Below are 18225 nucleotides of genomic sequence, written 5' to 3' on the forward strand. Positions count from 1 at the left end.
GAAGGAAGATGGGAGAGGTTTTTTAAATGAGTGTTACTTTCTATTTTTTTGAATTTGCTTGAATAATTTATTACTCTGAGCTTTTCTTGTAATAAAAGTGAGACTGTCTTCTTTTTTGTTTGAGGCAAAAATATATGGCTGAGTGTTAAATTTGGAGGGTTTATGCTTTGTCAGTTTCAGTTTCCTTTTCCATAAGTTCCATGAGAGGTAAATTTGAATATGTGTATATGGGGCGGGGGTTGTGAAACGAAGATGGGGATACAGAGAAAAAGATGATCTAAAGGTTTAGATGGTCTACCTATTTTTGATTTGTCTGTACACACTCCTGCCATAGTTTTATTTTTCCTCATGTATGGAGAAGTTTATTCAGAAAAGGAAGTTCCTGGAGTCTATCAGGACGATAAACTGTTTTCTGTTTTTCCATAACTATTTGTTTGGTTTTTTGTTCACAAATTTGTGGCTGTGTTTTTATGACTTCGTTTGGGGTTGTTTTGGTCTGAGTTGCAGATTTATCCAGGGCGCATCTATTGTGTGGGTATCAAATTTTGCCTTTCAAGAGTCGCAAATAGTGGTTTGAAATGGGAACAATATCCCAAATGCCTTAATCTTCTACTTGAAATGTAGGCAGTTGGAGAAGCCAAGAAGATTCTCGATAAATATTTTACATCTTTTAATTGAAAATTACCTTCGTGTTTTTTTTCTGTGATTTTGAGTGTGGTCACTGAAATGCTTGTAACCAGCAGAAGCCATTTGTGTGGGTAGGACCAGGTGACCTCGTGTGAGGAATAAAAGCTCAGGGCTGAGCGGCTCACTCTTGGGCTGTGGTTCACGTTGGCCCCATGGGAGTGAAGTTCAGAAGCAGCCCCTGGAGGAGCACATCCACCCCATCAACTGTAAGGAACTTAAGCTTCTCTATTTCTGGCTTTCATTTCAGAAAACCCAATGTCTTCTATTCTTGTTCACTTGACCCACTTATAAAACATTTAAAAAAATTTTTGTACAGTATTCACAGTTAACTAAAGTTTTCCTTTATTGGTATATTCTAAACAACATAAATTAACATGGAGGTTGGAAAGCATAACACAGCTATGTCCTGGGTGATACGAAGAGACGCATTACTACTACAAATAGTTCCAGGTATACATCAATTTTCACCTTATTGGGATGTTGTATAAGAACCTGCCATAGGTGTTTTCTTTTACCAAATGTAGTTAGCATCCTAGGGTCACCCATCATGTCTTGAGGATCCTAATTCATCCAATCTTTCTCACTTTATTTACTTGTATCTTTTTCAAGGAAGTAGAAACTTAGAATTGTTTTATCAAGGAATAGAAAAGTATAAACTCAGGGAGAACACTGATAGAATGAAAACTGGCCTCTGGCTTAATGCAGTCCTTGAAGGGACTAGATGCAGTGACAAAAATGGAGTGATGGTACCAGGACAGCTGATGTACTGATGTGTGCTGGTGCTACTTCGCTGCCACGTTATTTACTACTTCTGTCAATGGCCATTGCGTTGGTCGTAAGTCTTGGTGATTTTGTCTTCAACGCTACAAAAAGATAGACGCTCCCCTGACTGAACATCAGATTTAATTGATAAGCTTTTGAGTAGTACATATGTAAGGTCATGTTAGCTAACTAAATGATTCCATAAATAGTTACGGAGCACCTAGGGTTAACAGGGAATGAAATTCCTCATAATCCAAAGGAGAAAGAATGAATCATGTGGTTGAAATACAGAATAAATGCTGCAATGCCTTGAAATCGTCTAACTCTCTCTGTTCTTCCCAAATAATCTTTTGCTGCTCATTTGATTTCTCAAGTAGATTTTGCTCTGAGAAAATAAAGAGCACAGAATTACCCATAAGGAATTTGGTCTACCTGGCAAATCAACCTCCCAGAAGATTTGTTAGTAGAAATTGTCTTCTAAGAGGTTGATCACAATGTGAAGTATCAAAGTAAAATATCTGGACCTAACAAACCCCAGATGACAGCGTGGACTATGACATCTCTCAGATATGCAGCCAACCTGGGGATCTCAGCCTGCATAGTCTTACACAGTAATTAAATCTGTGTCTTCATGCAGTGATACTTTCTGTAATGAGCCCAGTAAAATGATGCCACAAAGTAGGCCACTCCCATGGCCTGGGGCTGTGCCACTGTAGCCATAGAGTGAGCAGGGCCTCTCCGTCCCTCAATTTCTCACAGCTCTCAGTGCCTTCAGAAGCATCTTGCAGTCATGGGTTGGGTGTGAGACCAGGGAAGCCTTGGGTGAATGGGGCCAGTTCAGGCTAGCTGGCATTCCTATCCCTGGAGATGAGTAAGAGTCCTAGTCAGACCGTCATCACAGAAATGGTAATTTGGGTTTACATGCATCCCTGATTGGTTCGAGCTCCTTGAAGACAGGCTGCCCTTCAGCGCTTCACAGTACTTATGTATTGGGTGCCATATACTTTCTGCTAACTTAAGCATTCTGTTGAATTTTGGTGGCCTCATCAGTACACAATGTACTTAAAAATCTTCTATCAAACATATGTTTCCTTTTGCAGTCAGAAGACAGCCATCTTGTACATATGGATGAATGAGAAATGGAAGGAAATACTTTGTTGATCTCTATCTGTAATAGGATGTCACTTCCATCCTTAGCCAAAGTTAGGTTTTGACCAGTCACAGATTTTTCTTTGGAGATTAGAGTCTATTTTAATCAGCATCTAACTATGTGGATTATCACCTACACTGCATATTTAAAAAAAAAAAGTGGAAAGATGGAGTGTAAGTAATTTAATCTTCTACAACCTCAGGAGCATCTTCAGATACAATACTTAGTAAAAAGCATAGTCTCTTTATTCAGCTGATTAGTGCATTTTCAGGCTGAGCATTAGAGTTGACTTTTTTTAGCCACATTATTAAATGACACCAAAGCTTTAGGAAACAATGCTATTAATAGTGATGACTCATGTGTGCTTCATATTTTAAGAAGGATAGTAAACTTTTACAGGGCAGTGTCTGAAATATTTTCTTCATAAACTTGTTTAACTGTAATTATAGTAATATATAAGATTATGTGTTTTACTGCAATTTATAATGTAAGTTATAACGTAGCTTATACTATATATAATATTTAGTAGTAAAATATAAAGTAATGTATATCATAATATAGAAAGCAAAAAAGCCAACGTTTTGGAGTAATTTAAGGCACACAACATGTGAACTTGTTATTCTTGTTGGCAACTTGGTGCGATTCTTGGAAGGGAAACTGAGGAGGAAGCAGGCAGAGGCTTTCAAGAGAGATAGGGTGGCACAAAAACATAGGCATGACTAGAACCCAGCTGAGGGACACTGCATATGGCAGCCTGGTGGGTTTGGAGGCCTTGGTGGGAAAATCATAGGCAGGCTGGTTGGAATCATCACTTGTAGTCAGCCGTGGAAAGTTTTGAATGCTAGTATAAGAATGTTCAAATGTAAACATCCATTTAATGTTTAAAACTGGGTTTTGACATGATGATAGTAACATGTTCGTAATATTAATTTGAGTGTTGTGTAGATTGGGTGCTGGGGAAAGAGACTGCAGGCAAGGAGATAAAATTTAGCTAAGGGAGAGGGGAGGGTATAGCTCAGTGGTAGAGTGTGTGCCTAGCATGCACGAGGTCCTAGGTTCAATCACCAGAACCTCCATTAAAAATTAATAAATAACCAAAAAACAACAACAATAACAGCAAAATTTAGCCAAGATTTTAAATAGTCTGAGTGTGTAGTGATAAAAGCCTAAATCACAGCAAGCAGTACTGTGTCATAGCAATGAACGTTAAAAAGGATGGACAAATGTGATAATGCAAAGATATAGAAAAGGCATCGAGAGTGCTGGATCACTTGATCTTCTATTCTAGGGGATTAACTTAATAAACATTAGTTGAGCAACTCCTATATGAGAGTGCCTGGGAGAGGAAAGCCCACTCTGGGGTCTTCCCAGTGTTCAACAGTGGGGAGGCTGCATATATGAAAGCTGCAGACTGCCACAAGTAGCAGCCATGGTTTATGTGTCTCCCCCAGTCTCAAAGGCTAGAAATAGGTTATCCCAGCCCTGGCAGAACCAGTTATAAAATCTATTGGCGTGTCTTGCATTAGGGTTCAAACCTTGATTTTAGGATGTGGAAGTGCAAAGTTCCCATTATATTGTTCTTAGCATTTGAAGTCTCTACCTAAACTCCAGGGCAACAGGGAAAACATTTAAAGTCTTATCTACTGTATATATGATTCAGTAATGGGCTCGATTCAAGTTATTGGTAAATGAATGAAAAGAGTCCAATAAGGGAGGTGAATAAAAAATATTATTTTGGGTTTTTTTTTTTGTGGTAGATTTAGTAAATCTGCTGAAGAGATTCTAATATATAAACTTGTTTTATATCTTTAATTTTTACCCCCCTCGAACTAACGTGTATTAGTTTTTTGTGCACTTAGAGATAATCATAAATCCAGCAGTAATGATATGAGCGCAATAGTTTTTCTCTTAGGGAATAAATGGAGATATTTTGAAGTTTTACGTTAAAAGAATGCCTGAAGTTATTTTTGCCAAACATCATGAGGAAAATATAATTAAGTAATAAATATTACAGTCTTAAATTTATTATTTAAAACATGGTAAGTTTTCATTTAAGCTATTTTATTGCATTATTTTTTATTAAGTCCTAAGATAATTTTTTACTCATTTTGAAAATACACACTTTTCTTTCTTTGCTTGGTTACATAGCCAGATTTGTTTGTTAATTCCTAAATATGGTGCACACAGACCTACATGCAAGATTATTTTGCCATTTAAAAGAAGTTCTGTAGTTTTTGTATGTTTACCAACAATTTAGGATATGGTCAGTGACCTGAAATCATAGTTCATAATCATTTTAATTCATAGCTGTCTGTACTGTTTCAGTCATGTGCATGAAGCCACAACCCAAGCCATTGGAGTGCTTGACAGGATACAGAATCATTATGTTGCACACCAGAAACTAACACAACATTGTAAATCAGCCATACTTCAGTTTTAAAAAAGTATGTTGATACCAATGGGTGAATTCATTTCAAGGTCATGGGAGACGCCTTAATCCAAACTCACTCCTGAGTTATACTTGCCAACATTTTGTTTACTATTCTTCAAATGGTTGTAAGACAAGGAAGGGCATAGGCTTTGGAGTTACACTAGCCTAAGTTAGAGCCCAGTGACTTGTGACTGAGCCAGACTCTGAACCCAGGTCCCATGAGTGAGGGTCCCATTAGCAAAGGCTGAGACTGGCCCACAGTGACTTCTCAGCTGGATCTGGTTCCGCCCCGTACGCGGGACTTAAGTGAGTCGTCATTGGTTGATTGTAGGTATAGTGAACGAGGGCATATGGTAGCATTTGACAAGTACTTGAAGACCTTCCTGCTCCTCCAAGATGTCACCTGGCCAATGGAGAAGCACAGTTCCTGCGTGAGAGTCAGACCTGTGGGCATTTGTTACCTTTATTAAAACAAATCTATATACTTTGTTGTATATAAATAAAAGCAAAATGGCTGTCTTTAGGCACAAAATACTCCAATAGCAGGATTGCAGAATTTATTCACACTACATCTCGGTGTATATACATGTGCTCCATTTTGTTTTTTAAACCTGTACTTGACCTAGACCTATACCCCTACTATCCTCAGGCTTTGGGTAGTAGGGAAGAAAAATAGGTTTCATCCATTCAAATGCAATCATTTTAAAGTCCCTTTAAATAATACTCAATTCCTCAGTGAAATGACCCTCTAGCTTAGATTTTTCTATTTTCAGCTCCCCCTTTCCCTTGTCCCCGCCTGGTATATGGAAGCAGGAGGGCCCATCCCTCACAGCTGCAGCTGCTCCGGGTCCCAGAGCTGCGTGTTTCCACATCCGAAGTGGGAAAAAGTTTTAATACTTTTTTATCTCGAGCTTCTTTTGGACCACCCAGGGAGGTTATGAATTCTCAGAGGGAGCTCTTTTGGTCTATCCATTCCAAACTGAATGTCAAGACAGGCGATCTGCCCAGTAGATCCCTGAGGGGAGTGAAGGTATTTATTTCCGGGTCACCTTATTCTTAGGATGTAGCCCTGTAGGGAAGCAGGTTTATGTAGGGACCTCACTGGAAACTACTCTCCTTGGGTGGCCTGGGCTTTGTCCTCTGCCCCTGCACCCCATGGGACAGAGAAAACCAACGCTGGGATTCCTCTGGGTGGCAGATGTAGAACTAATGAAGACTTGTTTTGTTTACATCTCTGACTTCCCACTTCCACTTGGTTTTTTGATTCTTAGTATTCTTTACTTTCTTGGCAGCTCATCCCACATTTAGAAAGATTTCTTTTTTCTGGAATTTTTAGTTGTAGGAGTATCTAGTCCTCCAGACTGTAGAACTAGAAGTTGGCTAAGTTCATTTATTAAATTGCATTATGTTTTATCCATCTTACCTAAAGGTTTGTTGGAGACAGAACCACTGCACGAAAGAGATGAAGACACGGTAGCTGGTGCAGATTTCTCTAGCATGCTCTCTGAGGAGGAAAAAGAAGAGTTAAAGGCAGAACTAGTTCAGGTAGGTTTAGTAATCTTCCTATTGTTACTATGTCTGTCTCTGGATTTTGAGAAATATTAATAGTTTGATATAAGTTCCATATTACAATTATGTTGTCTTTCACTTAACAAAATTTAATAAGTGATATGTTGCAAGATGATTCCTTTTTCCAGGGTATTTTTGTAATGCTAACAGTCCATTACTCATTGGTGGCTGTAGGAAAACAAATGGTTAAGCTTCTTAAACAACAATAATTATTTGTAAATATGCACCTCTTACTCTTGTTAGTATCATAATGCAAGGGGGACCATAAATCACTTACTAACCTGATGGAATTCGTACAAGACCTTGGTACAGATACAAGCTGTTTAAGAGCCGTTCTTGTTTTAGGTCAGCAATTTAGCTCAATAAATACTATGACATGATTTATTTTTATAACAGAAAAGTCAGTCATAGAAGCAACTGAATTTATTAAGTTGATATGTTCTTTGTCAGAAAAACAGAGCTCTAGGGGTAGAGAGGAAAGCTGCAATGATCTTGTGCAGCTGCTGTGGGCATCTGGACCTAGAGTTGAGGAGGATGCCTGGCTCGTCATGAAGACGGCTCTTGGTTCAAGCCATTTGTTCGCAGCACCCAGTAACCTGTGAACACTTTGCTAAGCAGCATTCACACTTTAGGAGAAAGGGGCAGGAGAAAGAGAATTTCTCAAGTAAAATAAGTGGTCGTGCAAGAAGGAGAGACCCCGCTCTGAATCCTTGGCTCAGTGGGCAGGAGGCTTCTGGTCCAGCTGGAAGCAAGGCTTTGCCTTCCTTCTGCTCTGGCCTCCTCTACAGGCTGGAGACAGCTTTAAATTAAGCTGCACCTTATCCTCCTCTGGCTTTGCCCACTCCAGACTCTCCAACCTCTGTGGTTCTGATAGTGTGTGTTTATGACAGCTCATAATATTAAAGACTTTTCAGGTGCTTTCACAGGACATGCTCTAAATTAACTTCATGATAAAGTAAAAGAGCAGCTTGTTCTCCTAGAACAGCAGAAATTATTTCCGTAAGGACAGTGTGTCAAATCCAGTAGTCTGGCTCTTTAGCAGGGCCTGTCTGTGGCCACTGATCCAGAACCACCTCGTTTACTTCAGATTGGCCGTTCCTGCCAGAGTGCACAGACCAAAGTCAGCCTTCACAGAGAACATCCTAGCTCCACATTTTCTTAAGGCCGAGAACCCTGGTTCATGACCTGTTCATGTTAGCTATGGTGTCCAAAGATTGTGTTCTGCAGACTGGGGTCAGCCAACTGATTCTAAGCTGAAAGTTAACTTCTTCACTGTTATTGTCTAAATTTAAGTTTGTACCTAACCTCTGTAGCGGAACAACTTTCATCAAATGACTTGATTTTTCTGGGTTCTGTGATTACTGGGTTATAATACATATGTAACCATATATCTGTCTATAACCATATATATAACCATATATACATATACATAACTATACATATATAGAGAGAGAGCCTTTTTTTTTTAACAAAGAGATGTTTTATTACCATTGTTATGGCAACGCGTCCCAGGAGGGGACCAATCCTTAGCACACAGTACCGCGCTGCAAGCAATAAATCAGAGCGAAATGATTATTGTACACAGTGCAGACAAGGGTCACCCCAAACCTCAAACAGAAGACTGAAAATCACTTTACAAAAAAGTAAATAAGAATAACACCCATTTTTCCTACTTAAAAAAGTGCCAGCCCTCAAGTGGCAAAGCATGGAAAGACAAGGACCCGGCCCCTCAGTAGCCCCGATGCTTGAGGGGCGGGGCCCACCCTGGCTTCTAAAGATGATTGAAGCGTCCCAGATCTTCATCTTTTGTACTCCTGTTCTACGATTCTCGCACTCTGCTAACTTCTTCAGCCTGTCAGCCTCACAGCCACAGCCTCCCTCCGTCAAAATGTTAAGACCACAGACTCTCCCTTTGTAAGGCTTAAATCTGAGTGAAGAGTGAAGAGACCAAACACCAGAACCTTAAAAAGCCAAATGGTAGTGGAGCCAGTGCCAATTTAGGAAAGCAGTCTTACCCCCAACCCCTTTAGAGTTATACTTCTAAATATACGCAGACACTCACACACACACACACATACACACACATACACACATACATACATATATATATATATACACATACTTACATCTGTGTTTTGTGTGTGTGTGTTCTGTATTTTCTAAACTTTCAACAATGAGTATGTGTTACTTTTATAATCAAAAAACAGTAAGCCTTACTTCTCAATTGATGCCCCCATAGAATATTTAAAAAAACAGCAGTTTTCGCAAATTTTTGTCTCATTTGACCACGTTAATAATCTTCCAGCATGTCTCATCCTTAAGACTCTTTGAGCCTGACTTCTGAAAAATAACATTAGACTCCTTGTTTCTGTGCTCAAGTTACGAGGATTGATGTTTTCATCCTTTAGAAGGCATTAGCCTCCATGCCTTTTGTCTCTTATTTCTGGATTCTTAAGAGATGAAGGAATGCATCGTGCCAAAGGTGGCAGCGTGACTTCCAGAGGCCCTGGGCACCCTGTGTGCCACAGGCCCAGCGAAAGCAAAGGAAGTGTATCTTTGCTGTTTTTCCTCTTCACATTTACATTTCTTCTCCCTCTACCTCAGGCCACCTCTGCTTTATGCTCTTTCTTTTTTAAAATCCACTTTCTCCCTTCTACAGTGCCTGTAGCTTGTATAAGTACCCCTCCCCCCCCCACACACACATACACCAATCAGATCACACATGCATTCAGACTGCCTGAGGTGCTAGGGTTTCATTGTATCAAGGATACAAAGCACATCCTCTCAGCAGCCCCACAGCTGGCTGTACGAAGAACTGAGAGGTCTGGCTGACCTCTCAGCTTCTCTGCCTCAACTCTCTGCAGACATTCTCCCAGGGCCCCTAGTCACAAGCAACTCCCCTCTCTGTGTTTGAGAGAAGATCCTTCTGGGTGTGTTAGCCACTTGGGTAACAGGGCACCTCACAGCCTATTTGATAATAATTTATATTTTTATAAAAATGCTATTAGATTGCGTTTTTTTCAAATTAAAGTATAGTTGATTGCAAAGAAAATCATCAAACCACCAAAAGGAAGATAAAAAGAAAAAGGAACAAAGAAAAAATACAAAATCAACTGGAAAACAAGGTTTAAAATGGCAGTAAGTACATTCCTATCCATAATTACCTTAGATCGCTTTTGAGTCAGGCAGTCAGTTGTGGCCATGATCCAGAGCGAGAGCTTTGTGTAGGAGGCCTTCTTACCGCTGACTGCTTTGCTTATTAAAAGGGGTCTCAGGCTGTGCCAGGCACCCTGTGTCCTCCTCTGTGCACTCCTCTCCCTAGTTTCCTCAGATTGTCCTACTGTCTGCTGGCTGTGCTGGATCCCACCCTGCAGCCCCACGTGGCTTTACTTGGCCCTGTTTTGTGGTTTATATCCCCACGAGGAAGCCCTCAGACCTTGGGCGAGTCTGCACCTGCATTCAGCCCCACAGCCAGCATGCTGTTGTGCATACCCGGTGCTGCCCGTAGGAAGGCCTGTGCCCGGCAGGGGAGACATAAAATAAGCCAGTACTGTCCGAGAGGCTGCATCCCAGACAAAGTCTGCATTTTAAAAGAGGAACCTGTTATTCACACGCTTTGGTCGTGAGTTTGGTATTGTGGTCATGCGATATGTGTGTTTTCAAAAATTCCTTCAGTGTGAGACCAGTATCACCTCTGATCTGGTGCCGTGGCTTGTGCACAGAAGGAGCTCAATTTAAGACTTAACAATTACCTCGAATCATTTTATAGCATCGACAAATATTTATGTTTGTAAATACTAGAAATGGAATGTGTTTTTTCTACAAACCTTGCCAACACATAAAGAAATACTATTTTGTTTCAGATATTTGTTCTCATTAGTCTCACCGACAGCTGCTCTTAACATCTTTTTTCACGGCTATTCTGTGGGGTTTTTTTTTCCCTCTCTCTCCCTTTTTAAATAAACTTGCTCAATATGTCCGTACTACTAACATCCCGCTCCCACTTTGATTTCGCTAAGCTGCATTGTATGCTTAGTATTCCGTAATGTGACTTGGCTTTTGAAAAGGATGAAGTGTTGGCATCAGTACTGTAAATTTATGATTATATAACAGTCATGCACTGCCAATGTCCCCTAGATAAAAGGACTCAAGAAAAATAGCATTAAGAAGAGTAGGAAAAATACCAGACAGCAGTATTAAGTCAGCAGGCCTTTTCTGGATCTTCCTTGTTCCTTTGGTGTGTGGTTCCCCAAGAAAAACACTCAGTGCCCTCAAGCCACCTGTCTCTTAGGCTTACAGAGTGCCCTAGGTTCTTCCTTCCTCTCTCAGATTTTTTCATCAAGACTTTCCTTCTTTCTGGACTGAGCTAGTGAACAACCAAAGTCTTCATAACCAAGTGTCTTATTGTAACACCCCTCTGTATTAATCAGGGTTCTCCCGGGAAACAGAACCAATAGGAGGTACATATGTATGGAGAAAGACGTTTATTGTAAAGACTTGGCTGATGTGATTCTGCAGGCTGGCAAGTCCCCAGGTCTACAATCAGCAAGCTGGAGACCCGGGGGAGCTGATGAGGTAGCTCAAGTCCGAAGGCCTAGGAAAAGCTGATGTTATCATTTGACTCTGAAAGCAGGGCAGAAAAAAACAACAAGCAAACAGAAGGACAAAACAATGTCCCAACTCAAAAGCAGTCAGGCAGATAGATTTCCCTTTTACTCAGGGGAGGGGCAGCCTTTTTGTTCTATTTAGACCTTCAACTGATTGGATTAGGCCCACCCACTTTGGGAGTGCAGTCTGCTTTATTCAGTCTACCAATTTAAATGTTACTCTTACACAGACTCACACTCACAGACACACCCAGAATAATGTTTAACCAAATGTTGGGGCAACCCATGGCCTGTCACACCCTCCCAGATATTATCTACATTTTAATCTTAATTGTTCCATACTCTTAGCCAAAGCAGGGGTAACAAGGAGAAGAGGCAGGACTTGAAGCAGTGTGTACAAGAGACCAAATACTCTTAATCTTAAACACCATACTGATAATTAATAGTTTATGAAAATACTTCTCTTTTCTGGATTTCAGTTAGATGTTTTATGTCATACAGCAGATTAAATAGAAAAGTAAATTTTCAGTTTTCTAACATAAATTTCATATTGAAGCTAAATTCATTAGTCAATTTATAATTTTTGCATTTTTATTGAGATAAGTTGATATAACAACATAAAATTAGCTATTTTGAAGTGAACAGTTCAGTGGCATTTAGTACACTTACAATGTTGTGTAACCACCACCTCTATCTAGCTCCAGACCATTTTCCTCACCCCAAAAGGGAACCTCATACCCATTAAGCAATTGCTTCTCATTTCCCCTTCTTCTCTACTGCCATCAGTCTGCATCCTCTCTCTGTGGATTTCGCTATTCTGTGTATTTCAGATAATGGAATCATACAATATGTGATCTGTTGTGTCTGGCTTCTTTCACTTAGCCTAGTGTTTTTGCAATTCATCTGTGTTGTAGCATATATCAGTACTTCATTCTTTTTTGTGACTGAATAAGATTCCATTGTATATATGCAATTTGTTTATCCTTTCATCCTCCGATGGATGTTTGGGTTGTTTTAACCTTTTGGCTATTGTGAATAGTGCTGTTATGAGCACACATATACATGTATTTGTCTGAGTACCTGTTCTCAAGTCTTTGGGGGCTATACCCAGGAGTAGAAGTGCTGGGTCATATGGTGATTCCATGTTTAACTTTCTGAGAAACTGTCAGACTATTTTCCACAGTGGCTGAACCATTTTTCATTCCCACCAGCAGTGTACAAGGGTTTCAGTTTCTCCACATCCTTGCCAACACTTAGTTCCCGTTCATTCATATTTAGGTAATCAAGTTTAAATATCAAATTTTGTGCATAAATATTTATCCTACAAGGAGATCTTCTATGGGTCAAGAAAGCAAAGAACCAGACATTAGTTTCTAATGAGGACATGATTAATTTAAAATTAAAGGACAAAAGATATCTTAAATACTCTAATTAATGATTTACCTGCACTCCAGCTCATTCCTAAATGAATGTGATATGGCTTATAGAGGTACTTAAAATGTAGTATTTGCATACTACCTGCATCAGAATATCTGGAAATGCTTGTTAAATAATATATGTAGACTGGCCCCATCAAATTTGAGAGATTAGAACCTCAGGGCATTAGAAAGGGCCTACTTCTGGAATCTGAGTGACTTTTATATAAACTGAAGTTGAGAACCACTGGTGTAACTAGGCCAAAAAAATCTCATTAGTCAAATAAGGAATTGAATCTCACCAGGGTAGTCACTTAAAGCATTTGTGATTAAAGGCCTTTCTGCTGTGACAGGACTCTCTGCTCTTCAGAAAGAGATGAGATTGGCCATTTTCAATCTTGCAGTTTAATATAATTTAAGATCATCTGTTTTCTTCACCTTCTGGGATTTGTTTAATAGATATTTTGGCATATATTTAGATCACTGCTAAATAAATGAAAGCTTTAGGAGGTATGTCTTATATTTTATCGAAATGGTGAGAATTTCTTCATAGAATCTGAGAATAGACCCAACTGAGTAACTGAGTTGGTGTCTCCATCATTAGAAGTATTTTCTCTAGAAGTGGCTTTTAACATATGCTTTGATTTTTAAATTATCAGACGTGGGGTTTTATATTTCTTTAGGATGATGCTTGGTAAATTGGTCACTTCAATGTTTCTATCACTTTTTTGGGATCAAGGACTTCGTTGGAAAACTGAATCCTTTACCCACTCCTCCTACCCCCAAATAACTAATGAATATTCCATTGCCTCCCCTAATTTTGAATAAATATCTTGGGTTCCATAGATATTAAGTTGAGACCATCAAGATGTTTAGCTCTTTCTCCTCCTCTACATTTTAAATTTCTTTCTGCAAGTTAAAAATTTTCCCATTATTTTTGTTACACATTGGAAACTACAGTAATGCCTGGTATAACTACAAAACTAGGTTCCCAGTGATTTCAGCCACATGGTAGTGCAGCAACGTGGACGAATCAGATAGTCTCACATTATTAGGTTCAGTGAACAGAGTCAGGCAAGAATGAGCATGAACTGTGTAATTCAATTTATATAAAATTCCAGAAAATGCAAACTAAACTCTTGTGAAAGAAAAATCAGTGGCTGCCTTGGGAGAGGAGAGAAAAAGGGAGGGAGGAATTACAAAGAGGAACTAGAAAACTTTTGGAGGTGGTGATATGTTCATATTTTGATTGAGGCAATGACTTCGTAGGAGTACACATATATCAGAACTTACAGATTGTACACTTTAAGTGTGTGCAGTTTATTGTATGCTAATTACATGTCACTAAAATTGTTAAAAATAATATTCAAGACAAATCTCTCCCTTACATACATTCTCTCCTCTTTTGTTCATTCCCTCCTGAGGCACGAGCTTGGCAAAACCACCAGGTACACTAGATGTGGCTGGCAAAAAAGAAACAACACTCTTCAGAGACAATTAAAAATAAGTTGTTTATAAAACTAGGCATATAGTAAAAAACCCAATCTTTTGTTCAGAAGTTATATCTGTGTTTAATTTTAGAAAAACATTTGGAAGATTAGAAACCAAAAAATTAAGCAGTAGCTATTAGTAGATTCCACATGATTTTTATTTTCTTTTCATTTTTCTGTTTGAGTGAATTATTTTACAAGAAGGAGTGATTACTTTTAGAATCATTAAAACTAAAAAACAATCTATCTTCATTTTTAAATATTAGACTATCTTCTCTACAGGATGTGTTTGCTAAGGCCACACTCAGGCCGGCGTAAACAAGAGGGTGCAGAGAGCCTTCGCTGGTGTGTGTTTCAGCTGGTCTGACCTCTTTCCCCATCGTTTTCCCTCTACCTGTAGCTGGAAGACGAAATTACAACATTACGACAGGTTTTATCAGCAAAAGAAAGGCATCTGGTTGAGATAAAACAAAAACTCGGCATGAACCTGATGAATGAATTAAAACAGAACTTCAGCAGAAGCTGGCATGACGTGCAGACCACCGCTGCGTAAGTACATGGACTGAATATCTAAAAAGCCACTCAGCCTTCCATCTTGCCTCTTCTGTTTTATTTTTTTTTCTGTGAGGTTGATTTGGTCCTGGTGGCTAGGAAAAAATCATTTCTCTAGAAGTAAAATAAGAAATATGAATAATCATTAATATGTTACATGATGCAGACTCTATCAAGTAGCTCCATGAAATCAAACTTTTTTCACCAAAACTCTGTTTTCACTCAGACTACTTTTATGGAGTTGCATAAAGTTATTTCTCCTAAAAAATTATATATATTTTTTTAATATTTGTTAAGTATATATATTTTTCCTTATGTTTTCTCATAAAATTCTAATGGGCTCTTGCATTTCTAATATCTAGGTGGGAAGCAATTTTTGTCTTTGCTGGTACTTTTCTCCTGAACACAGAGGGGCCTGGTGGTAAGAAAAGGCACCCGTGATGGACAACAGTTATTTCAGTTTGGCTGGGGCCGGCTTTGCCTGCTGGTACCTGAGGACTGAGATTTAAGGCGTTAGTGAAGGTGCTTTTTGCATGAGGATTTCAGTCTAAGAGGAGCGGGACGTCTCGCACCGTGGTTCTCTGAGTTTCTGTGTAAAGGAGAATATTCTCTCCACCTACACGAGCCTAGCAGTCCTATATGCTTCTGTTCTCGTGCACCCCAAGAGCACATCCAGACAGGTCAGGGCACAGCCCAGAGCAGGGCGGGCTGGAGCCAGGTTGACCATCAGTGTATCTCCAGAGGTGAACCAACCTTCCCCAACCTGATGATGACAATTTTGGAAAAAGATACGAAACTACACGTTGGTGTTTATCAGTTTAAAATATATATTGCAACACCATATGAACAATCTCCTGTAAATTCAGGATAGCTGAATTTTAGGCACTGAATTAATTGAGCGTATGTCAGCAGTTTGGGTTTTTGTCTTTGCACTTTGGTGACCTATACTTTGTTTGGTGGCCCTGACAGCATGAGGCTGAGCCATCTCTGATTCCCTGGGTTTGAAGGCATCTGTATTTAATCCAGGTTTGGGGCTTCCACTCACACTGATCTGAACTTCCTTCTGGGGCGTCAGAACCAGGCAGGATCTTTCTGCTTGGCCTCCCTGACCACACTGGGGGGATACAAGAACCCAGTGGAGGACGGGGCCGTTCTGGCTCTTTTGTGGCTGAAGGGAGGGAGGGAGCAGGGAATACTGGGCAGAGGGTGTGTCCAGTTTGCCCTGGGTCTGAAGGGCCAGGGCTGGAACGGGGCGGTGGGGGGAATGATTCATAGTTGCCCTGAGCCATGAAATTAGAGTGGGTGAGTTCCAGGAAGGCCTCTCACAGGGGAGAATACGTACTTTCTGGTTTTCCCGTGTTTGAGAAAACAGATTGGTTTTCTAGTCAGGCAGTGTGCTTAGTTTCAGGCTTTTTGTTGAATGACTAAAACAGACTTCTTCCCTGGGGTTATTGAGTGTAAAGTCTAGTCAGGAAAACAGAGCTTTGTTTTTGTTTATTTTACAAGATGTTACAAGTAACGCGATCCCGAGAAGTGGGAAAAGTGGTGTGAAGGGAGACACAGGGTTTTGTGGGGATGTAGAGCAGGGGATGGAGATATTTAGATAGAACTCTGAAGACAATTTGGAGTTTAGTCAGGCCACAAGCGGCCAGAGGAGCATCCTAGGGGAGACAGCTGGTTGAGGCTGGCTGAGACAGCTCCTTCTAAGGAAAAGCCATTCGTTACTGAGCGCTATTGAGATGGAGGAGAAGGGGCAGGGGCTGTTGCACGGGGTCTTGTGATCTGTTTATAATAGTTATTTTTCAACCACTGGCAATAGAAAACTGTTAAGGGGTTGTGACAGCTCATCCACTCAACAAGTGTTGGTTGGTGTCTGCTACTAGGCACTGTTACCCAGAGGTAATCTAAGCCCTCAGGATGTAGGGCTCAACAAGATGGACAGAGCTCATAATCTCTCTGACTGTTAAAAGAGCAAAGAGCAAGACACAAGCAACAAACCGATGAGGAACTGTCAGGAATTGCTCTGCTGAAGTGGTTATGGACTGTGACTTGCGGGAGAGAGTAGACGCGGATTTGATTGAGTCCCAGTCAGGGAAATCCTGTCCTGAGAGGTTTCTTTGGGCCGAGACCTGAATGACAAAAAGATCTGGCCTTGGGATCACCTGGGGAAGAGCTTTCAGGCTGAGGGAAAAGTTGCTCCAAAGACCCCGAGGCAAGACCTAGCTTTGCAGGTTTGCGGAGGCCAAGGAGAGCGCTGTGTCTGGAGTGTAGTGAGAGGAGATGCGGTCTGAGCCTCTGTGGCCTCCCAGACCAAGGGGAGGAGTGAGGATTTTATTCCAAGAGTTTTGGATGCCGTTGGAGAATTTGCAACAGGAAGTGTCTTGTTCTGATTCACCTTTGGAGAAGAACACACTGGTTAGTTCATATAATATAGGTTGTGGAGAGGCAGGAATGGAAACCAGAAAGTCGTTTACGAGGCTTGAAGTAGCCCAGGTGGGTGATGACAGAGTCATGAACAGACTGGGGACAGGATCTGAGGATGAGCCAGTGGGACTTCCCAGTGGTTTGGAGGTGAGGGATGAGGAAAATAGAGGAATCTAATGTGACTCTTAGGTCTTTGACCCGGGTTACACATTGAGTATTGGAACTAGTTACAGCAGTCGGGGTATAGCATTGTGGTGAGGCCCATGGGCTATGGACTCCAGGTGCTTGGTTTGAAATCTAGCCCCGCGGCCTCCATGAAATAAGGTCCTATCAGTACTGTCACAGGAGGTGAAGATTCAGTGAGTGCAGAACGGCGTCACTTTGTAGACCTGTTTGCTATTCTAGGAAACAGGCCTGGTGGGGACACCCAAGAATTCTGTTTCGGCTGTGCGCAGTCTGAGCTGCCCAGCAGAGAAACAAGTTTGTGTGTGGAGAGGGTAATGCAGAGGAAAAGTCCGGGATGGAAATGGACATTTGGGAGTCATTTATGTATCGCACTGAAAGCTACAGGATTCGACGAGACTTCCTCTGAGATTACTTAATAGACACAAATGATTGTGGACCACTAACCTCTAAGAATGATGTGAACTTTCCTTTGTAAAGAATAGATCTCCTTCTTAAGATGGAGGTTTATGTCTACCAGCAACTTAATTTCGGGAGAGCGTCTTTCTCCCACCCCTTTTTCATGGCTGCTAAGGGAAGGTGGAAAGTCCTAATAGTGTGTTGGTGGGTGGGGAGGGGGGACAGTGATAACAGAATCTATTTTTCCCCTGAATATTTAAATTCCTACTATTAGTGTCCATGATACCCATTGTAGAACTAGACCTACACCTCACAGGATGCAAACTTTGATGTGAGGGAATGATGAGCTGGGGTAGGGTTAGGTTGGATAGAATGACATTTCAAAGCCCTCAAAAGAATTTTAGCTGTCAGAATATTGCACGTATCCCAGAAGCTATGCTTTGCATACTGATTAAGCAATCATGACCTATTTAGTTTGATTTATAATGAAAAGAAAATCTATGATATGTTAATGAAAAATCTTGGCATATTTTAGTCTATGGTAGGGTTCAAACTG

At 40.5% G+C, this 18225-nt stretch overlaps 1 protein-coding gene across 6 annotated transcripts in view; it reads left to right on the plus strand.

Moving 5' to 3' along the window:
* TPD52L1 (TPD52 like 1) overlaps positions 1 to 18225 on the plus strand; it is a 78120-nt gene that overhangs the window by 41954 nt on the left and 17941 nt on the right. For 5 of the 6 annotated variants that reach the window (XM_032484818.1, XM_032484817.1, XM_032484822.1 and 2 more), the window contains exons 2-3: positions 6460 to 6575; positions 14512 to 14660. In XM_032484818.1, the coding sequence (XP_032340709.1) occupies positions 6460 to 6575; positions 14512 to 14660 (265 nt within the window). Of the gene's footprint in view, positions 1 to 3642; positions 3648 to 6459; positions 6576 to 14511; positions 14661 to 18225 lie in introns of those variants that run through there. The other variant, XM_032484821.1, reaches the window with a different exon arrangement.

The sequence above is a fragment of the Camelus ferus genome, chromosome 8 (genome assembly GCF_009834535.1).
Source record: "Camelus ferus isolate YT-003-E chromosome 8, BCGSAC_Cfer_1.0, whole genome shotgun sequence".
NCBI classification, from domain to species: domain Eukaryota; kingdom Metazoa; phylum Chordata; class Mammalia; order Artiodactyla; family Camelidae; genus Camelus; species Camelus ferus.